Source organism: Oryctolagus cuniculus, chromosome 3 (assembly GCF_964237555.1).
Source record: "Oryctolagus cuniculus chromosome 3, mOryCun1.1, whole genome shotgun sequence".
Classification (NCBI taxonomy): domain Eukaryota; kingdom Metazoa; phylum Chordata; class Mammalia; order Lagomorpha; family Leporidae; genus Oryctolagus; species Oryctolagus cuniculus.
This window is the reverse complement of record NC_091434.1, coordinates 136,652,314-136,675,178: the sequence shown is the minus strand read 5'-3', so window position 1 is coordinate 136,675,178 and position 22,865 is coordinate 136,652,314. Positions and strand designations below refer to the sequence as shown.

General features: G+C 41.5%; 2 protein-coding genes across 5 annotated transcripts in view; one reads left to right on the top strand and one right to left on the bottom strand.

Annotated features, from left to right (window-relative positions):
• Positions 1-7,718, bottom strand: part of COG5 (component of oligomeric golgi complex 5) — a 359,204-nt gene extending 351,486 nt beyond the window's left edge. The window contains exons 1-2 of one of the 2 annotated variants that reach the window (XM_008258350.4): positions 7,585-7,718; positions 1,250-1,389 (exon numbers count right to left, since the gene is read on the bottom strand). In XM_008258350.4, coding sequence (XP_008256572.1) covers positions 1,250-1,389; positions 7,585-7,678 — 234 coding nt within the window. In that variant the 5' untranslated portion in view covers positions 7,679-7,718. The remainder of the gene's footprint in view (positions 1-1,249; positions 1,390-7,584) is intronic. The other variant, XM_070071149.1, reaches the window with a different exon arrangement.
• Positions 7,719-7,731: 13 nt separating this feature from the next.
• On the top strand, positions 7,732-21,258 carry DUS4L (dihydrouridine synthase 4 like). 3 transcript variants are annotated; one of them, XM_002712114.5, is made up of 7 exons: positions 7,732-8,051; positions 10,247-10,381; positions 13,205-13,326; positions 17,003-17,120; positions 18,485-18,607; positions 18,991-19,217; positions 20,749-21,258. In XM_002712114.5, the coding sequence occupies exons 2-7, from the start codon at positions 10,266-10,268 to the stop codon at positions 20,994-20,996; spliced, it is 954 nt and encodes a 317-aa protein (XP_002712160.1). In that variant the 5' UTR covers positions 7,732-8,051; positions 10,247-10,265; the 3' UTR covers positions 20,997-21,258. The 3 variants fall into 3 exon arrangements, with proteins under 3 accessions (XP_002712160.1, XP_017198245.1, XP_008256568.1); XM_017342756.3 differs by having other exon boundaries at positions 7,745-8,047; XM_008258346.4 differs by having other exon boundaries at positions 7,751-8,027.
• Positions 21,259-22,865: the final 1,607 nt, after the last annotated feature.

The window sequence follows — 22,865 nt, the reverse complement described above, 5'->3', positions numbered from 1 at the left end:
AACATTCACCAGAGGACAGTGGAGGATGGCCAAGTGGTTGGGACCCTGTCAGCCATGTGGAAGATCCAGATGGAATTCTTGGCTCCAGACTTTAGTCTGGCCCACACCTGTCTGTGCAGCCATTTGGTGAGTGAGTCAATAAGTGGAAGATTGATCTCCCCCTCCCCCACTCTACCTTTCAAATAAATAAATCTTTTTAAAAAAGTAACACTAGGGGGCCAGCGCTGTGGCACAGCAGGTTAAAGCCCTGGCCTGAAGCGCTGGCATCCCATATGGGCACTGGTTGGAGACCGGGCTGCTCCACTTCTGATCCAGCTCTCTGCTATGGCCTGGGAAGGCAACAGAAGATGGCCCAAGTCCTTGGGCCCCTGCACCTGCGTGGGAGACCCGGAGGAAGCTCCTGGCTCCGGATTGGTGTAGCTCCTGTCGTTGCAATCAATTGGGGAGTGAACCAGCAGATGGAAGACCTCTCTCTCTCTCTCCCCCATCCCTTCCCTCTCTCCCTCCCCCCCCCGCCTCTCCCCTCTCCACCTCTCCCCTTTCTGTGTAACTCTTTCAAATAAATAAATAAATCTTTAAAAAAAAAAAAAGTAACACTAGGAAGTATCACAAACTGCCCTATAAAAATTATAGAATTGTAGGAGAGAAAAGCACCTTCAAAATTATCCTCTCCAAGGCATTTGACAGATTCAAAAAAAAACAAACAAACAAACAAACAAAAACTGAAAGACATTCAGTAAGTGACATAAAAGTCAGGTAACAGCACAGGGGAATCAGGACCCATCTCTTAACTATGGTGCTGTGCTCTCAGCTTTATCTAACATTTATCAACTTTCTGGAATTTCAGCAAATACAATCTTTTCTGCTGACAAGGAATTAACTGCTAACATGCTATGACATCCTCATTTTTCTTATTCAAATTTGTTATACTTGTAAAACTCCATTTGATCATCAAAAACATTTTATTTTTTTGCCCACTATGTTCATTGCATATCAGCTAAGGTGGTAAACAGAAAGTAGCAATCAGAAAAAGAAGTATCAATAAAAGATTTTGAGAGGTAAGCATTTTAGTTTTTCAACTAACAAGTGAATTAAAACTTCAAAAATGTACTGGAAAAGTCAGTCACACTGTTAATTTATGCATTTGCTCGTGTAAACCTGTGTTTAGATTTAATAATATGACTACAAAAATGCTCAGCTTTACCATATTAAGCCGAATAATCCATATGATCCATAAGACTGGAATTACCTGTAGGTGCAGTTCTTTATCCAACTGACTGATTCCTTGGGCAAGTTTTGCTAGCTGTTCAGCAATTACAGCTTGATGAATTGATTGTGAAGTGTAAGCTTTCACATCAAAGTCCTCATTTAGAAAGTCTCTATAACACTCTAGGACAGAAAAAAAAATACAGAAAGTCCTTAATTACCTTATACCAAACCACATTTTCTCAACAATAAAAGAATCATAACATATTTTAGCATATTTATCTTGCTGAAATCTAGGAACTGTTATAAATGCTTCCTAGAACAAGGAGGAAGTAGAGCAGGCAAGAAGAGAAGTAGTAATAAGGGGCTGGCATTGTGGAGTAATGGTAAAGCTACCACCTGTGATGCCAGCATGCCATATGGGCACCAGTTCGTGTTCCAATCCAGCTCCTTGCTGGTGGCCTGGGAAAAGCAACTGAAGATGGCCCAAGTGCCTGGGTCCCTGCCACCCATGTAGGAGACCTGGAGGAAGCTCCTGGTTCCTGCTTCAGCCCGGCCCAGCCCTAGCCACTGTGGCCAACTGGGGAGTGAACCAGCAGATGGAAGATATCTGCTCTCCCTCTCCCTTTGTAGCTCTTTTAAATAAGCAAACCTTAAAAAAAAACAAGTGGTACTAATACTCCTGGGAGCTTATTATGTGGCAGGGGTCCAGCTAGGCACTCTATACATATGGAATTCTATCCTCATACTAACCTGATGAAACTATCATTTTCTCCCTTTCACAGATGAGGAACTGCTAAGGCCTGCAACTTGTGCAACACCACCAACTGAACTTCCACACTCGCAGAGCTTACACAATGAACCTCTACACTTTGAGAATCAAAATGATGGAAAATATTGAATAAAATATCAAAAACATAACTACTAAACAAAACCTTTAATCCAAGAAAACAATGTCACTGCCCATGAGATTATATATCCTGCCTATATATCCTATATGGCATGGTATCTCTATATCAATGTGCAAATTCCTTTATAAAGAAAAATCTGGAATTTTAAGAGAAATAGGCAAATACAAACTGACTAAAATTTAGAATTGATGGATGAAATAAGCCAATGTGGAAAGAAAAATTGTGTTCAAGGGGCTGGCATTGTGGTGACAACAGCATCCCATATGGATGCCCGTTGGAATCTCTGCTGCTCCACTTCCAAGCCAGCTCCCTGCTAATGTCCCTCAGAAAGCAAAGGAAGATGGCCTAAGTCCTTGGGCCTCTGCAACCCATGTGGAAGACCCAGAAGATGCTCCTGTATTCAGAATGGCCCACTTTGGCCTTTGTGGCCATTTGGGGAGGGAACCAGCAGAAGGAAGATCTCTGTCTCCATGTCTCTCCCTCTCTCATTCTGTAACACTACTTCTCAAATAAATCTTTTTAAAAATATTGTATTCAAAACAGACCCTTAATAGATAAGAAAAAGAAATGATGATGTTAGATGTCCAGAATGTATCTTTCTATACAGAAATCCACAAATCTGTGGGTAAAAGAAAAATGGAATGAGTCAAAATATATACATAGGAAGGGAGCTCATGGTAAAAATATGCCTGCAATGCTGGCTCTGACACACACCCATCCACTGGTTCACTTCCACTGTACCCACAATGGTCAGGCCAAAGCCAAGTGCCAGGAACTCAACCAGGTCTAGCATATGGGTGGCAGGAACCCAATTACCTGAGTTATTAACTCTACCTCCAAGAAGTGCCCATTAGCAAGAAGCTGGAGTTAGGAGCCAGGGGTAGGTATCAAACTGTTCTGGGACACGGGTGTTTTAACCGTTAGACTGAAGCAAGCACGTGTGTCCCAGCTGTCTTTAGATACCAGAGTTGGTTGCCTCATATCAGCCAAGAATTAACACAGTGACACAGAGGGGCAAGCAAAGGGTGAAGCAAAGTTTTACTGAAATGAACAGACAGCTCTCACAACCAAGCAGTTCAGTGACATGGACCTTCTGAATCAGAAATGTCTTACTGAAAAGAGCAGAGAAGGGGCCAGTGTTGTAGTGTAGTGGGTAAAGTCCTGGCTGCTCCTCTTCCAATCCAGCTCTCTGCTAATGCACCTGGGAAAGCAGCAGAAGCTGGCTCAAGTACTTGGGTCCCTGCAACCACATGGGAGGCCCAAAAGAATCTCCTGGCTTCAGCCTGGCCCAGTCCTGGTCGTTGTGGTTATCTGGGGAGTGAACCATCAGATGGAAGATCTCTCTGACTCTCTCCCTCTCCCTAACACTGCCTTTCAAATTAATAAAAATAAGATTTATTTTCATCTTAAAAAATTTAACAACAACAACAAAAAAAAGCACAGAGAGAAGATACTAAGGAAAGAAGCCAGGAAGGGCTTCTTCAGAAGGAAAAAGCAGTTGAAAGAAAGTGATCTGGGGGTTTTACACGCTCTGGAAAGTTTGTACAGGGCCCTTTTAAGAAAAAGCTCACCCTGCCTTCTTATATGCCATTCCTCCCATTAGGTCAGGCTCTGGTCCCAAGTGTCTCCATTCTCAGTTTTCTTTAGTTTGTTAACTGAAGGTCCTGGGCTTTCATCCTTTATCTCACTCATCTGCAATCTTCAGCTTTTTGGTTTTTTAAGTTCCCTATTTATAGTTTTTGTGAGTGTATCTCTTAAATGCATGCCCTTGTGTTGCTTGCTAACCAGAGACCACTCTCCTGACCACACAGCTCCTCTTCCTGTCCCTAGCTGTCTGCCTAGGTCCAACCTAACGTAGCTTGCATTTTCCTACCGGTACCACAACCAAAAGCCCTCTGCCCCCACTCTATGGTCTTGGTTCTCAGAATTAAGGATCCAGCCAGACAGACAAGTAGAGAAGTCATTCCAAACAGAGGGAAGGTTTAGCAGCAATGCCTAGCACAATTGAGAAACACAGGGAGTAACAGTTTCAGTATTCTGATATCACAGAATTACATATGTTGGGCAGAAAGAATAAAGAGTGATAGATGAGGTTCTAGAGAAAGATCGAGGAGCATTTTGAAAAGAGGTTTTTAAGACATTCAACCCACATCCCATTTAAGGTTTCAAAGCCAAGAAAGGGCACTGTCAGCTTTGTGTTCAACAATAATTCTGGCAATGGTATGAAAACTGACTGCAAAGCATTAATGAAACAGCTGTGGGCTTGAGTTGGCTCTTACAGGCTCTGGGGAGCCAACTGTACATTTTCAGGAATTCCGTTGACCAGCTGACATCACTCATAGTTATTGTAAAATCGGCCATGGTAATCAGCAAACAAGCACCTACAAAATCAGGGCTTTTTCTTTTCCCAGGAAGCTAGTTTGACAGCAAGATCATGGAATATGCCACAGAGCCCAGTACTGTACTATGTTAACAGCTCAAGTGACGTGATGAAGGCCTCAGTGTGGCACTAAGAATGTCAAGAAAGTGACAAATATTCAGACAGTATAATATACAGGACTTAGTGACAAGTCAAAAATGGGTGATTAGGTACAGTAAATCAAGGATCATGCCCAAGTTTCTTGATAAAGTAACTGGCATAGGGAATTCAGTTTTGTGCTAGATCATCAGTTACTAAATACACAAAGATGAACAAGAGTAAGCCCCTGCCTCCAAGGAACTCATAATCTACACAGGGAACAAGCACACATTAACCAACCACATGCAAGTAGGAGTGACAGAGACTACCACAGGAAAAGATTAGGGGAGAGGAGTGGAAAAAAAAAATTCATTTCATTTTCTCAAAGGCAGAATTTGTACTATCTGTTCACATGTATGTTTTCATGTGCAGGACTAGCATTGTTAATTTACTCTCAAGAAAAGAATGTCCAGTAGAAAGTTAAAAAGAAGGTTCAAGAGGACCATTCTGAAACCACACAAAGAAAAGACAAGATGATTTAAGAAGAAATTTTAGAATGCATGAAAAATGATGAAATGGGAAAGACAGGGTTCAGAAGCCAGGAAAATCCCAAAACTCTGGGGGCAGACACAGGAACTGAAGGCAAGGATACTAGAATGACTAGAGAAAGAAAGATGAACAGCAGAGAATGGCGAAAATCCAAAGGAGCATAAAGAAAAGAAAATTAAGTGGTTGGTAGTAGCAAAGACCTTCCAAAGCACGGTTACAGTTGGGTTTGGCACTGTGAGACTTACAGTCCTTAAAGAGAGAAGTCATATATAATGCTTCCCTTTTATGGTTTCCTCATTCCCACATGAGGTACATCAGAAACACCTCACAAACAGTCAAGCTATGCATCCACTCACCAACCCTTTCAATCTTGCCATCTGTTACCTGCAAACTTCTGATGTCATCAATCAATTACCAAAAGAAATAAATTCCTCAGGAAGTTGGGAGTGAGGGAAGGGGTGAAGACCACTCAATCAGGGGGGAAATGGAACTGACAAGCAGTTACAAGAAACAGAGCATCTGAAGAATTAGAAATTTTTAGAAAGCATGAAACCTATAAGCCACTTAAGTATTTCAAACAAGAAGTCAAACTCTGCTACAAGTTCAGGTAACATAAGGACCAAAAAAACATCCATTTCATTCAGCCACAAGGAAGTCACTGGAGAACCCTACCAAGCAATTTCAATGGCACTGAAGGGGGCTTCCTAGGGTCTCCGAGGGTATAGAATGAAAATCCACAACAGAAGGGGCTATCCTTAGGAAGCAGCCAAGGGCTCCACTTCTTATAACTGAAAATACGGAAAAAGCAAGCAAGATTGCAGGTGGAGGTTAAGTTTATAGGTTTGATTGGGAGAGACATGGACAAAGGTTCAAATCTCATGGGTTCCATTTTTTTTTTTTTAATAAATTTGAAAATCATTCAAGCCTGAAGGAAAACGTATGAAAAGGTAAAAAGGATTTTTTAAAAAAATCACTGAAGAGAACAGCAAAGAAAACTAAATAAGAAAAGCAGAATTGAGGACTATTTCCCTCTAAGAACTGATTACAATGCATCCTACTAAAACATAGGCCTACCGTTTGGTGTGTGTTGTTCCTGCTATCTGTTCACCTGGGGAAGTCTGTTACACTTCACAACTAACTCCACCTGGAAAGCCTTTCCTGACACTGCCTCACCTGCCCCCAACCCCAGTTACCATCTTCTGAGTGTTCCTGCTTCAGTGTGTACACACTCTTAACTGCTGCCCTTACAGCACTGTATTCCAGGGTGTACTTATATAGCTCTGCCATATTATTTACTTACTAAATGGTGAGCTGCTTGGAGACAGGAACTGTCCACGCAGCACAAGCCCAAGCCTGGTTCAATTACAATTAAAAGGTGCCTGACAGAAACCTCAACCTAGAGAACCTAACACAGTCAGGTTCAGAAGAAAAAAAAAAAAGTTTTGACTACGGAATATAAACTATAAGTAACCAAGAACAGTGATAAAATATCCAACAGAGAAAACAATTTCTAACTTTATTTCAGTCATTCATAACCCAATTTGGTCTACAAATGTTTGTGAAATGTTTCTAACGGTGGTCGATTATAAAACAGTTATACATCACCTATTGTATGCAAGACACTGTCATTGACATTGTGGAATATAAAAAGCAGCTTTCCAACACAGTATTAGAGCTAAAGGCAGGTATACAGATGTTTTTAATGCAGGTACTCCGTGACAGCCACAAGGGAAGAAATTCAGAACACCTGAGGCAGGCCTTATTTTTATGCTTAGGAATTTCAACTTCATTCTGAAGGGTAAGAGATCTGGGGCATGTTAACTGGGTTAGGAGAACCAAGTGTGCTTTTTCCAAGTGTACTATATTTAACTTTTATTTTTGGTAACTTCTCTTTAAAACTGGCTATCAAGAGATGTTACATTCGACACAGTTAATCACACCAAGGGCAAGGAATGCTCAGAACCCTCCCCTGCGGCTGACAGCCTGCAACAGGGGCCACCTGTATTGTCTCAGAATTTGTTAACGGAGGCGTTTCCGACTCTACGTCAAAACGAGCCCTTTCGTTAGCGTCTGCCATCTGTTCTAGTCTCAACACTTTTCAGGGGTTCAAACACTTCACCCTTCCGTCAGGAACTGCGACGGCAGCCTAGTGCGGGATCCTGGAACTTCAGGGGAGCCCTGAGCGCGTGGGAAGTTGCACTAAAATGAGGAGCAACCAGACACCAATTGCCCCCCCCCCAAAAAAAAAAAAAAAAACCTGCAGGAAGGGGGGTTGCAAATCCCTAGGGAAACAGGTTGGTTAGGCCGGCACCCGGACACCAGGGGGCCGGGCGAAGGGAGTGGTCACGCCGAGACCGGAAAACTTTCTGCAAAGCGACGGGTTGAGTCCACTACCCAGTCCCGGACGTGGAGCAGGGCAGTCTCCTAGCCCCACGACCCGGCCAGCCCTAAACTCCTTACCGTCCTGCAGGAGCTCCCGGACTGTCGCCGTAGCCGCTGCAGAGCCCAGAGCCCCAAGGCCAGATACGGCGACGCTGCCGTCGCCACCTTCCATGTTGGCAGGTGCCGGGTTGATGGCGTCAGTGGCCCCGCCTAAGTAGTGACGCAGATTTCCGGCGCCGCCCGCCTTCCTCTTCCCTACCCCCTCCCACGACACTCCGCGACAGCGCGCGCTTCTTAACCCCACGGGTGGACTCACTGTTGGGTGGCGGCTGCACCAAGCCTGGCTGGGAGTCCGGGGGCCGCAGGAGTGGACGCGCGCCAAGGTCTCGAAGGACTCCGGGCAGAGCTTTCTGCTCTCTCCGGCTCGGCCCAGCCAAGGAGAAGAGGGGCGCTGGAACGTGGCCGCCGCGCTCACCGCTGAAGCGAGTATTCAACCGAGATCCAGGGCCTGGCGGCTCAAGGCAAGACGTTGTCGGCAGGCGTGAGTGAGTGGCCACCCAGCTTTATGTGTCCCACGCCCGGAGTGGCAGCCTTGGGAGGGAGGGGGAAGTATGGGAAGAAAAATTGCACGCGAGGAAAAGTGAGGAGCATTAGGGAGAGTTGAAGTATGAATCAGAAAAAAAACAAGGGAGACTCCCTGTCTCTGCGCCCGGTCCCAAGAGTTCTTGCCTTTTTACTTTCCTACCTCTCTCAGTTTTAACCCACATGCTATGAGTGACACCAGGGTTTTTCATCTTAGAAACTGATGGAACTCAACGGTGTTGAAGCTATAAAATCACCAAGTTGGTTCCGATTACATCTCTGCTAATATTTGTGCTTTAATTACCCAGGTTTCTCCCAAGGTAAATGCCGATCAAGTAACAGGGTCAACAGGTGTGGACGCGTTTGCATAAGCATTTCTTCCTAAAAAGAAAGATGCTGTAGTATAACTTCCATTTTATACAGTAGGTTTGGAACCGGGAAATCAATTCCTTCCAACTCCAGAATTGAATGATTCTCTACCATGTGCTAACAGCACTGCACGAAAGTGCTCTGATAGAACTGAGCCTATGCTTAACACTGTTCCAAGTCCCTTTTAAATCTTCAGTCATTTCGTATTCGAGACAACTCAGGTGAGCAAGCTCATGCTACAATGCATCTTGCTTTCTGTTCATTTTTGTCTCAGGTTTTTCCCTAAAACGATTTGTTTCATCTCTATCATAATGCCAGGAAGGTTGACTATTCCAAATGGAGGTCCCATGAATTGCCAAGGTCTGTGTGTTCAGATTCACCTTAGGTTTCAGCTGTAATACACAAAATTAATTGATTCACAATTTTGACTATTAATGAACAGCAGTATCTGTGAATTACATGTGGTTTTTCCATCCTTGGCTTTTTTTTCTTTCTTTAATGTTGGAAGATTTAGAAGAATGCATAGTATTCATTTATCCAATGAAAAATTGTGAGCCCCTACTGTACATCCAGGCATGAGTTTACAAGCATAACACTAAATTCACATCCTAAAGGAGCTGATAGGTAAGGTAGAAAGACATTAAAACAAATGTACAGGATGCCATGGAATATATGGGTTTATTCATTCCAGTAGTACAACCTAACTGCCCATTGAAATCACCTGGAGAGCTTTAAGAGCCACTGATGCCTGTATCCCTAACCCAGACATTCCAGCTTAATTGATCTGGGGTATACCTCGGGTATTGTGATCGTTAAAAGCTCTGTATGTCATTCAAATGTGCAAGATTGAAAACTACTCATTGATTCAACAAATACGTACTGACAGGCCTTCTTTGTGCCATTTACTGTGAGTACAAGAATAAGAATGAGATTGTTCTTGCTAAAGTCACTAATGAGCTCATTCCACTGACACTGTTTCGTCTTCTTCCCCTTTCCGTGCTATTTAAGATGTTAATCCCCTCTCTAATGCTTAGAGTACTCTCCTGTATTGGCTTTCGAATGTTCTTCAGATTTGTTCCTCCCAGCTCCCATGTTCATCTGTCCTGGTCTCCTTTGCACTTCATTTTTCCTGTTTCTTAAATGGCAGTGCTTCTGAAGCTTACTTCCAATGTGTGCCATCCTTAATTAAAGACATTGGCCATATTTTTAGTTTCCACTTACTATCTAAATGGTTGAAATAGACTTTTTTTAAACTTGGCCCATGTGTATGTTTCTGTTACTAAGCCCAGGGGGAATTGTAGTTGTGGTACAGGGGGTTAAGCCTCCACTTGTAACACCAGCATCCCATATCAGAATGCTAGTTCAAGTCCTGGCTATCTTTTAAAATGCTGACTAGTTTTGTTCTCTAGATATAGATCTTTCCTGAGTAAATGCCAAGAATTAAATATTTTAAAGTGCTAGTCATACATGGCTTATCAATACCAAGCATAATAACAGGGAAAAAATTAAAAGCATGAAAAATCGCTATATGATATGCTAGGAACATAATGTAGTTTTCCACATCTCATTTTTATGCAAATTCCTTGTGTAGCCTTCCATATTTATTTATCTCACAAATAGAGGCAGAATTTTCTGGTATCCTGTTTGATACCATGAAAAGAAGCAAAAAATTTTCTGAGCCCCACAAGCCTGATGGAAAATATGTAGTATTGCCCACTGAAGTTGTTGGAATGATGAGAATTCATCTAATGAAAATAATTTTCTTTGTGCAAACTATCTCTGATTTCAGATTTGAAACCAATCTGTTCATGAAAAGTGACGGCATACCAGCCACAGTATGTCAAGAAAGAAGAAAAGATCCAATAGAAATGTTTCATTCTGGGCAGCTGGTAAAAGTCTGTGCCCCAATGGTTCGCTATTCAAAGTAGGTGTTGTTGAATGTGTCATGAACTGAGATGTGATTTCCCTTTATGCTCTGACTTTTAAAAAGTGGGACCTTAAAACTCCTAGCTTTGGAGTCATAATACTATAAGTCCTAAGACTCTTCCATGCCTTGAATGTGTGAGACCAGAGTAAACAGTATATCCAGGCAGTATATCTGTGGCAGAGTAGGTTAAGCCTCTGCCTACAATGCCGTCATCTCATATATGTACTGGTTCTAGCCCTGGCTGCTCCACTTCTGATCCAGCTCCCTGCTAATGGCCTGGGAAAGAAGATGGCCCAAGTGCCTGGGCCCCTGCACCCACATGGGAGACCTGAAAGAAGCTCCTGGTTTCGGATCAACCCAGCTCTAGCCGTTGCAGCCATTTGGGGAGTGAATCAGAGGATAGAAGACTTCTCTTTCTGTAACTCTGCCTCTCAAATAAATAAATCTTTAAAACAAACAAATAGTATTTCCAGGCTTTATATCTGTTTGTAAGTCCTACCTATGAGTATATAGTAGACATGAGTCCAGCTTTTTTTGAATTAACATTTGTCTTGGGACAAATGTGGAGAGGTACGATTGCTTGGTCACATGTCAGTTGTCTTTTTAGCTATTTTTGAAACTGATAAACTCTATAGAACATTACTTCCACCAACGTAGGTAGCATCCGGTTTGTCCTCACCCTTACCAACTTTTAATAATGTGACCTTTTCTATTTTAGCCATTCTGGTAAGTATAAAGTAATACCTGCCCTGTGCTTTAAACATTATAACTGTAGTGAGGCTGAACTTTATTTTTTTTAATTCCTCCTGTTAGCGTATTATTTTGTGATGTTTTATTGATTTATTTTAAGATTTTATTTAAAAGGCAGAATTTTGGGCAGGTTAGCAGTGGGGAGAGAAGGGAGGAGGTACCTTGTATCCACTGATTCACTTCCCAAATGGCCACAAGAGCTGTGGCTGGGCCAGACCAAAACCAGAAAGCAGGTACTCTATCCAGGTCTCCCACGTGAGAAGCAGGCACCCAAGCACTCAGGCTGTTTGCTGCTGCTTTCCCAGGCACTTTAACAGAGAGCTGGATCAGAAGTGGAGCAGCTGGGACTCAAACCCACAACCATATAGTGTAGCAACACCGCAGAAGGCAGACCCAATGTTGACCATCTTTCACGCGATTATTTGCCATCTGTACATTTTTGAAGAAATGTTTCTTGTACCTTTTGCTCCTATTCTATTTAGACCATTTGTACTATTGAGTTGTTTTTATTTTTAATTAGTGTGAAGTACATGTAATGTAGAATTTACCTCTTAATCAAATGTATACTTCATTTGTTGTGCATCTGATCTCCAAGATTTTTCACCTTATAAACTTTAAACCTTGTACACATTATGCAATAATTTCTCATTCCTTTGTCATCCCCAACCCCTGACAACTTTATTCTAATTTTTCTCTGAATTTCACTACTTATTTTTGTGAGATTACCTTACCCCACTTAACATAATTCATCCAGGTTGTAGCACATGTCAGACTTTTCCTTTTTAAGGCTGAATAATTGGTTTTGTGTGTGAACTACCTTTTGGTCCTCTACTGATGGTACACAGATTATTTTGACTGTTCAGTCCTTGCAAATAATGCTGCTGGGAACATAGAGCTGCAAGTATCTCTTTGAATCCCTGCTTTCAGTTATTGTTGAGTATATACTCAGAAGTGAAATTGGTGGATCATACAGTAATTCTGTTTAATTTTCTGATGAACTAGAAGCCTCTATTGTTTTTCTGAGTTGTGTTTTTTTAAATCATAAATAAGTGTATTTTGTCTAATGGGTTTTTTTGCATATGATTATTGAATGTTTCTTCTTTGCCCTGTTAATATAGTGGATTACAATGACTTTGACTATTTAAGATTTACTTATTTACTTGAAAGGTAGAACATCAGAGAGAAAGATCACTTGGTTCACTCCCAAAATGGCTATAACTGCCAGGTTTGGACCAGGCTGAAACATCACCTCATGACTGTCAGAAGTCCATGTTCTCCACTTGGCTTCTTTGATATCTGGAGTCAAGGGGCTTTTTTTTTTTTACTGCTGGACACGGTGAGCGTGGTGAGAGTTCCAGCTCCCCATGGTGGGGTGGCCTCACATAGTTTCCGGGCAATGATCAAAGTCCTAACTCTCCACTAGGCCTCTTCTGACCACAGGCCCATCCTCCCAGGGAAGGAAGGAAGCTGCTAGGTAGGCATGGAAGTCCAGGCTTCCCATGTCGTCCCCATCACTACCACTGAGAGGCTTCTGCACTGGTTACCAGAAGGGCCTGGCCTTCTTGGACTGTAGCATAGAGAGGTGTTGGGGCACCTTGTTACAGTCTAGGGAAGGTGGAAGTCCAGGATCCCCGCTCAACATTTGCAGGTGGAGATGAAGCCATACCTGTTTCTGCACTGTGGTTGAATAGAATCTTAAAGTCTTCTCTACCTAGGCTGCTCCTTTTCTGGTCCTTCAGGTAGAGAGCAGACTTTCAGGGCTATTATTGTCTGTATCCACTGGTGTTTGCAGGTGTCCAGCTTCTTCAACACCTAAGGCTGGGATATTTGAGTCAAAAACAAAATAAAAACACAACCAAGGAACTCACTACCCTTTCATTCATTCCTCAGGACCTGAGTTCACTAGCCTATCTTCCTTCCTCTTTCCACATTACACTTGGTAGGAACAATAGGAAAAAGTACATCTGCTCCATCTTCCCATAGGCAGATGCTTTCATAATAAATAATTAAGCATAGAAATACATATGATTTAAGTGTTTTCTAAATGTGTGAAGTTTTATATGTTCACAGGTTGGCTTTTAGAACACTAGTGAGAAAATACAATTGTGATCTGTGTTATACACCAATGATAGTTGCTGCTGATTTTGTGAAATCTATAAAAGCCAGAGACAGTGAATTCACCACAAACCAAGGTATGTAAAATGTATAATTTACTGACTTTATAAACTAACACAGATGGTCTAATCAAAGACAACAAAATTGAGAGATTTCATATTAAAAAATCTTTTTAAAATGTTTTTAATATTATTGAGTGCCTCATAAATGATCAGTGGAGTGTAAAGTCAGCCTCTTTTCTTTTTTTTTCTTTCTTAAGATTGATTGATTTACATGAAAGACAGAGTTACAGAGAGGGAGATCTTCCATCTGCTGATTCACTCCCCAAATGGCCACATGGCTGAAGGTGGACCAGGCTGAAGCTAGGAGCCAGAGGCTTCTTCTGGGTCTCCCACATGGGTGCAGGGGTCCAAGGACTTGGGTCATCTTCCACTGCTTTTCCAGGTGCTTTAGGGGGCAGGTGGGTCAGAAGGAGAGCAGCTGGAACTTGAACTGGCACCCGTATGGGACGCTAGCATCGCAGGTAGCAGCTTTACCCACTACAACACAGCACTATTCCCAGGTCAGCCCCTCTCAAGGCCTTCATCCCCTCGCTTGGACTATTAGAATAGATTCCACTCCATGTGTCTGGTCTTGTCCCATTTCAAGCCCGAAGAGACCTATCTAAAATGTAAATTTGATCCTATCTTTTCCCAGCTGAAAATCCATCTTGGACCCTTGAATACCAAAAACAGTTATCAAAATGTAATCCCTAGACTGGCAATATCAGCATTATATGGAAAGTTGTTGGAAAATCTCATGCTCTATCCCAGACCTATTGAGTCAGAAACTGTGTGTGGTGCAACAGTCTGTGATTTTTTTTTTTTTTTTTTAATATTTATTTGAAAGCAGAACAACAGAGTGGGAGAGACAGATCTTCCATCTGCGGTTTCACTTCCCAAATGCTCCATCTCGGTCTTCCCAGTGGGTGGCAGGAGCCTAAGTGCTTGGACCTTCCTCCTCTGCCCTCCTAGGAGCATTAGCCAAAAACTAGATTGGCAGCAAAGCAGCCAGGGCTCCAATATGGGATGCCAGCATCACAAGCAGTGGCTTAACCAGCTGTACCAAAATGCCAGCCCCAACAGTCTGTGTTTTTCAAACACAGCCCTCCGGATAGTTCTGAACCTGCTAACAGTTTGAGAACCACTCCCTTAAAAACTAAAATTTCAGCACCTGAGAATAATATGCAAAGTCCTTGATACTCCAACCTGTGAATACATCTACATCTTCCGTCAGTTGTGTTTTTTTCCAAACATCCCAAACTGTTTTATGTTCTTGAATATGCTCTTTTCTCTGCCACTTCTCTAACTAGAATATTCTTCCCAGTCTCCAGTCATCTCTGTCTCCCAGATATCTACCTCTACCTCTCTCTCTCTCTCTCTCTCTCTCTCTCTCTCTCTCTCTCTCTCTGGCAAATTATATAGTTCATGCTTGTTACTCTAGTTCTGAGAGTTTGTGGCCAAAGAAGCTTTCCTGATCACATCCCACACGTGTGCTTGCTCCTAAACACACTTTTGTTGTACCTAATCTAGCTGTATTATAGTTTCCTTCTGATATGCCCATCTCTCCCACTGTATGATGGGCTTCCTGAGGGCTAGAGGAATAGAAATGCCTCACTGTGTATCCTCAGCATGTAACAGAGTTGAAAATATATTGGGTCAATAAATGGTTGTTAAAATGAAATTCTGTAACTCTCTTGAGTTGCAAAAGAGACAGCACTGTCCCTCTCCATGAAGAAAAAAGGCAAATTCTTCTATCATATCATAATTCTCTAAAGCACTAGGTTGCCATGAAATTTTGAGTCAGTGCACCTGGGTTGATGCCCAGAAATCTGCATTTTGATAAAGACCTATTGAGGGGCCCCACACTGTGGCGAGTGGGTAAAGCCACCCCCTGCAGTGCCAGCATCCCCTTATGGATGCTGGTTCAAGTCCCAGCTGCTCTACTTCTGATACAGCTCTCTGGTTTGGTTTGGGAAAGCAGTAGAAGATGGCCCAAGTCCTTGGGCCCCTGCACCCAAGTGGGGGACCTGGAAGAAGCTCCTGGCCCCCGGCTTCTGGCTTTAGATTGGTGCAGCTCCAGCTGTTGCAGCCATTTAGGGAGTGAAACAGTGGATGGAAGACCTCTGTGTCTCTGCCTCTGCCTCTCTAACTCTACCTTTCAAAAAAAATCAATAAATCTTTTTTAAAAAATTTAAAAAGACCCTTTGACTCTCCTAGAAGTAGTCCTCACAAAAACTTTATCAGTGTTAAAATATATGTATCTAGAGGTTATAACAGTAAACCAAAGATGAGAAAAGTATGTTGTTTAAAACCTGGGAAAGCTTTGATAGAATGGCTTCACTGGGGCCAACGCTGTGACGCAGCAGGTTAACACCCTGGCCTGAAGCACCAGCATCCCATATGGGCACCGGTTCAAGTCTCGGATGTTCCACTTCCAATCCAGCTCTCTGCTATGACATGGGAAAGCAGTAGAAGATGGCCCAAGTCCTTGGGCCCCCGCCCCCAACGCGGGAGACCCAGAAGAAGCTCCTGGCTCCTGGCTTCAGATCAGTGCAGTTCCGGCAATTGCGGCCAACTGGGGAGTGAACCATCGGATGGAAGAACTCTCTCTCTCTGCCTCTCCTATCTCTGTGTAACTCTGACTTTCTAAATAAATAAATTAAAAGAAAAAAAAGAATGGCCTCATTAAAATTTAAACTTTTAAGGGCCAGCTTTCTGGCACAGCCAGTTAAGTTACCACCTGGAGCTCCAGCATCCCATATGGACACTGGTTTGAGTCCCGGCTACCCCACTACCAATCCAGCTCCCCCCACGTGTGCACCTAGGAAAGCAGTAGAAGATGGTCCAAGTACTTGGGCCCCTATATGCACTTGGGACACCCAGAAGAAGCTCTTGGTTTTCTGCTGGCCCAGCCCAGGCTGTTGGCAGCCATCTGAGGAATGAACCAGCAGATGGAAGATTCTCTAACTCTTGCTTTCAAATAAGTAGACCAATAGACTTTTAAAAATATTTAAACTTTTATGTGTGAGAGTACAAATAGACTAGCAACAAACTAGGGGGAAATATACAGCACATAGTAGAAAGGGTGGATTTCTTTTATAAAAATAGGCAATTAAAAATGGAACAGATAGTAGAAAAATTGTCAATGTGCAAAGAAAGAGCTACAAAGAAAGATATGCAAATGTTGGATAGTATCTATATAATGTTAAGATACCTCCAACAGTTAACACTCCTAGGAATTTACCCAATAAATATTCCTCAAAAAATATCTTTTCAAAAGTATCTTCATTGAAGAGCTACAAGTTGAAATACACTCTACGGTCCATTCAAATAGTGGAATATGCCACTTGAAACAAAACAGATCTCCATGCATCTCCCAGGTACAGCAGGAACAAAAACAATAGGTGTAAGAATGTATGCAAACATTTGTCTAAACTATACAGGTAAATTGTTCTGGAATATGTGAACTCACCTTTGGAAAAGGGATTTGATGTTGAAAGACTTCGTTTTATCAAATTTTCTACTGATTAATTTTTACTTAATTGCTTCTAATGTAAAGATTTTAAAATTTTTAATCTTACCTTATTTAAACAAATGCTTCTTAGTCTTAATGTATTGTTTCATCCTACACAAATATTACAGTGTGTGTTTATGTTTGTGGGTTTTTCCTGTGAATCTTAACATTTTAACATTGAGCTATTTGTTTTACCAGGTGATTGCCCATTGATTGTTCAGTTTGCTGCTAATGATGCAAGACTTTTATCTGAAGCTGCTCGAATAGTCTGTCCTTATGCAAATGGAATAGACATTAACTGTGGTTGCCCTCAGAGGTAAAGCTCAAAGAAGTTGGAAGAATTTTTAAACATATTAGGACGTAAACTGTGTGAACATGGTAAAATATCTTCTGGTTTTCCAAAAATTAATTAAAGTACCAGGGCTCTAAAAAACAAGAAAAAAAAAAAGAACAGATCATTTAGGAACATAATTTCCAGAGGTCTTTTCTGATGGCTGAAATGATGTCTATCTAGATCTTTGATAAATGTTTTGTCTCCCTACATTGTTAAAATTTTTGTGTGTATCTCTTGAAGTCCTAAGTAGTTTTGTGAGAATCTTAGGTTTACAGGCAATCCCTAAAATGTGATTTTACTGCTACATCAGATATATTTGCTCTAAAAACTGATTCTGTGATTTGGGACATTGCCACATGTTTTAATTAATTGACTCTAAAATATCTTTTTATGGTCACCTTTTCTTTCTATACTGCAGTTATTTCATTGGGTTCAGTTAACTGGGATGTACTTAATTTGACAATAATATCTCTACCATAAAAGCACTAGATAATTTGAATACTTCAAAATGTGTCCAAAGAATCAGGTCAAGATTTTAAGTGCAGTGTAATCCAAATCAGGTTAGAAGTATTTGTATCCTCATTAGGAAAGTTAAATAAGCTGTTTAGCAGTGTTGGAACACTAAGCCAAAAATACCTTTCTACTAGTGAGACTAATAAAACCTCATAACGCACAAGAAACATCAGGTTTGGAATTTAAAAAACCTGAAATGATTGCTGTTAATTACAAATGCTTAACTTTGCTTTGGTCAAATGCATTTTAATTTAATATTCTCACTTGCCAGTGAAAACCATTTCCTGAGTACTTTTTTTTTTTTTAAAGATTTATTAATTTATTTGAAAGAGTTACACAGAGAAGGAGAGGCAGAGAGAGAGAGAGAGTGAGAGAAAGGTCTTCCATTTGCTGATTCACTCCCCAATAGGCCGCAACAGCCAGAGCTGTGCCTATCCAAAACCAGGAGCCAGGAGCTTCTTCTGGGTCTCCCACATGGGTGTAGAGGCCCAAGAACTTGGCCATCTCCCACTGCTTTCCCAGGCCATAGCTGAGAGCTGGATTGGAAGTGGAGCAGCCAAGACTCGAACCAGCACCCACATGGGATGCCGGTGCTTCAGGCCAGAACTTTAACCTGCTGTGCCACAGCAGCCCCTCCTGAGTACTTTTTGAGCAAACATGTTTTCCTAATCTCAGTGATGCATGTACAGTGTTAGATCTATGAGTCTTAAAAATTTGCTTCCCTTCCAGGTCCCACAGAGAAATACAGGTGGGTAGATGTATTTTCAGTACGTTCAGGATTGTATGTTCTCTTTAGGTTTGTATGATTCATTTGTTGTGTTTGCTTCATAAAGGTGGGCAATGGCAGAAGGTTATGGGGCTTGCTTGATAAACAAGCCAGAGCTTGTTCGAGATATGGTGAAACAAGTAAGAAATCAAGTGGAAAACCCCAGATTTTCAGTTTCTATTAAAATAAGGTAAGGACAACATTTTAATCCATTGGTAAAATACTTGATAATTAGAAAATGTTCCTTTTCTCTGCTGCTATGAGTGTGTCTATCCTAAATGAATCAGTACCAGGTATATGGAAACATTTAAGCAAGACATTTAGTATGCAAATATTTGTCATAATTATTGTTTCATAATTCTAGGGAACATCCTCCTTAAATTTTTTAGCAAAAGCTAAAATAGCTAAATTGGAGGTCTTGGATGAGAACTGAACCTTGAATAAAATCTTGCTAATGAAGTGACAATATGATAATAGCAAGGCTAAGTAAATGTAATAAATGAAATATCATTTTAACCATTTTAACATTAAGATTTGTGTGTTATGAACACAGATAAAATTTTGAAATTGTAGGATCCATGAAGATCTCAGAAGAACAGTAGATCTTTGTCAAAAGGCTGAAGCAACGGGAGTTTCCTGGATTACAATCCATGGAAGAACTGTTGAAGAAAGACATCAGCCAGTGCACTATGATGCTATTAAAATAATTAAGGAAAATATATCTATACCTGTAATTGCTAATGGAGACATCAGAAGCTTAAAAGAAGCAGAAAATGTGTGGCAGGTGACTGGAACAGATGGTAAGAAATAGCTACTTGGATTTTTTTATCTTTTAACCAGCAGAAGTGAGTGAGGGAGTAATGTTAGTTTAATTTTCTCTAACACTGAACCATATTTTACCATTGTACTGATTACAGCTAAGCAGTTTATTAAAATGTCAACTGTTAAAAGAAAAAGTCAACTCTTCTAGCTAAAAACAATAGATAATTTTAACAGATAATTGGAATAAATATTTTTCTAGTGACCAGTCAGTATCTTTCAAATAGACCATTAGTAAAATAGAGCACCTAAAATAGAAATGAGGGTCAATGTACTCAAGTGTATGGGAGTCAAAGGAATCCCAGAGCTGTGATGCAGTTTCACTATTTGCTTGAATTATCTGCATGCCAAGCCCAACTCTATGATAGGTATTACTAGATGGGAGGATGCATATAAACTAAGCAACCCAATTTGAACATCTGGATTTACCCTAAAGGAAAGCCACAGGGCCAGCACTGTGGCATAGCAGGTAAAGCCGCTGCCTTCAGTGCCAGCATCCCATTTGGGCGCCAGTCCAACTCCTGGCTGCTCCGCTTCCAATCCAGCTCCCTGCTGTGGCCTGGGAAAGCAGTAGAAGATGACCTAAGTGCTTGGATCCCTGCACCTTCATGGGAATCCCAGAAGAAACTCCTGGCTTTGGATCAGTCCTGTTCTGGCCATTGCAGCCATTGGGGGAATGAACCAGTGGATGGAAGACTTTTTCTCTCTGCCTTTCAAATAAATAAATAAATCTGAAAAAAAAAGAAAAGGCCACCAACTGTGCCAGTGTTGTGGTGTAGCTAAGCCACATTAGCCAACTCGCTGCTAACGTGCTTGGGAAAGCAGTGGAAGATGGCCCAAGTGCTTAATTCTTTGCACCTGGCTCCTGGCTTCAACCTGGCCCAGCCCCTGCTGTTGCAGCCGTTTAGAAAGTGAAACAACAGATGGAAGATTTCTCTCTGTCTCTCCCTCTATTTCTGTGATTCTACCTTCCAAATAAATAAAAAATAAATCTCAGAAAAGCCAAAAGCAAATGTTTAATGTAGAAGTGATTAAAAACATAAGGAATGCCATAAGTAGATTTAAACTTTCTTGGTTTATAAAAGGTACCAAAATTGTTTTGTGATTGAAATACATGGAGGCATTGTGAAACTTGTAATATCCTTATTTTTTACTATTCTGTTTGTCTCCTTCACCTTTTTTTTTCTTTTGAGAAGTAGAGTTATAGACAGTGAGAGGGAAAGAAAGGTCTTTCATCCACTGGTTCAGTCCCCAAATGGCTGCAACTGTTGGAACTGTGCCAATCCAAAGCCAGGACTTGGGCCATCTTCCACTGCTTTCCCAGGCCAAAGCAGAGAGCTGGATTGGAAGAGAGGCAGCCGGGACTTGAACCGGCACTCATATGGGATGCCAGCGCCGCAGGCAGAGCATTGACCTGTACAATGGTGCCAGCCCCTGTCTACGTCACTTTGAAGTAATAACCATGAGTTTATAATGTGTGGACACACATGGTGTTTGTTCTTTAATTTGTAGGTGTGATGGTTGCAAGAGGACTTTTAGCAAACCCTGCCATGTTTGCTGGATATGAGGAAACCCCACTGAAATGCATCTGGGACTGGGTTGACATCGCCCTTGAACTTGGAACTCCATATATGTGTTTCCATCAACACCTAATGTACATGATGGAAAAGATAACTTCAAGGCAAGAAAAGAGAGTATTCAATGCTCTGTCAAGCACATCGGCAGTCTTGGATTACCTTACAGACCATTACAGCATTTGACCTCACAAGTCATTGTCATGTATATTTTATACCTACAGTATAAATACAGTCATTGGGAGCATTTTAAAACATGTATCCTGGACTTATTCTTCAAAGATTCTGATTCAGTAGATCTGGATATGAACAGAAATGTAAGACCCCATGTGGTTGGAATATCCTGCTCATTGTATTATGTATTTGTTGGCGGGAGGTGGGATTTTTTTTCCTAAAAGAATCATGGTTTTAACATTTTTAAATAAAACTTATATTTTAATACAATAAAGTGTGACTCAGCATTTATAAGTGAACAAGAAGTATGTTTTTAATTTTAAAAAGTGCAGAGAAGTGGTAGAACAAATGGCAACATCCATATAAAATGAGAAAGAACAAAAAATTCTGAATAGAATTATACTCAGGACTTCCTTTAAAAGTTCAAAAGATTGGAGCAGCACTGTGGCTTAGCAGGTAAAGCTGCCACCTGCAGTGCCAGCATCCCATGTGGGCACCAGTTCCAGTCTCCTTGTGATCCAGCTCCCTGCTAAAGCGACTGGGAAAGCAAGAGAGGCTGGCCCAAGCGCTTGGACCCTTGCACCCACATGGGAGACTCAGAAGAAGCCCGAGGCTCCTGGCTTCAGATGAGCCCAGCTCTGGCCCTTGGGGCCAGAAGAAGACCCCTCTCTCTGCCTCTGCCTTTCTCTAACTGCCTTTTTTTTTTTTTTTTTTTTTTTTTTTTTTTTTTGACAAGCAGAGTGGACAGTGAGAGAGAGAGACAAAGGTCTTCCTTTGCCGTTGGTTCACCCTCCAATGGCCGCCACAGCCGGCGCACCGCGCTGATCCGAAGGCAGGAGCCAGGTGCTTCTCCTGGTCTCCCATGGGGTGCAGGGCCCAAGCACTTGGGCCATCCTCCACTGCACTCCCTGGCCACAGCAGAGAGCTGGCCTGGAAGAAGGGCAACCGGCACAGAATCCGGCGCCCCGAGCGGGACTAGAACCCGGTGTGCCAGCGCTGCAAGGCGGAGGATTAGCCTAGTGAGCCGCAGCGCTGGCCATCTAACTGCCTTTCAAATAAATAATCTTAAAAAAGTTCAAATTAGAAAATAAAACTGTCACTTCTGATTGAATTATACACCTCAAGGTATTTTCTTTAAATTGTGTCTTACAGAACTTAAAATGATTTCCATAATTTAGAACCAAGATCCCATGGAATTCTTTAAAATACTAAATTTGGCACATTTCAGGCCTCTACATTATTAGGAGATGGAGCTTGGTAAACAAACCTGTACCTAAAAAGATAAATTAACTACAGCTTCCCACATCATAAATGTGAAAATCTGGCAGCTAATCTGATTATGTATTTGAAATATTTCCTAGACAATAGTAACTAGGTTTTATTTTTAATATAAAAGCCTACTGTTCACACTGCTTCTACTGATGTTTTTGTATTTACTGGAAATCAATCATGGTTTGGCAGTGTTACTAATGGATTTTTTTTGGTCAGTGAATGCAAACTTAAGAGTTAAGTCAGGTTGAAATCGAACAGTTCACAATTACTATATTATTCTACTTTACCAATATGAAAGCTTATCAGGAGACAGTTACCTGAAACAATTTAGAGTTTAGGAACATTAAATGAATGTTTTACATAAGCACTCTGCTGCCTTGTTTTTCTTAAGGATATTGTCATTTTTCAATTCATTTTTTAAGGTAACTGGCTTTTCATTTGTTGTTAGTATTCAAAGAAGGAAGTAGGGCAGGTGAGAACTTCAGCATCTGAATTTGAATTAACTGACTGCTAGCTTGTTGAGCACACCAGGAGCTTATCAAGGTGTTGTGGATGGGCCAGTTGCAATGCATTGTGTGAAGAAACTTCCTTGACCAGTACTGTAGTATC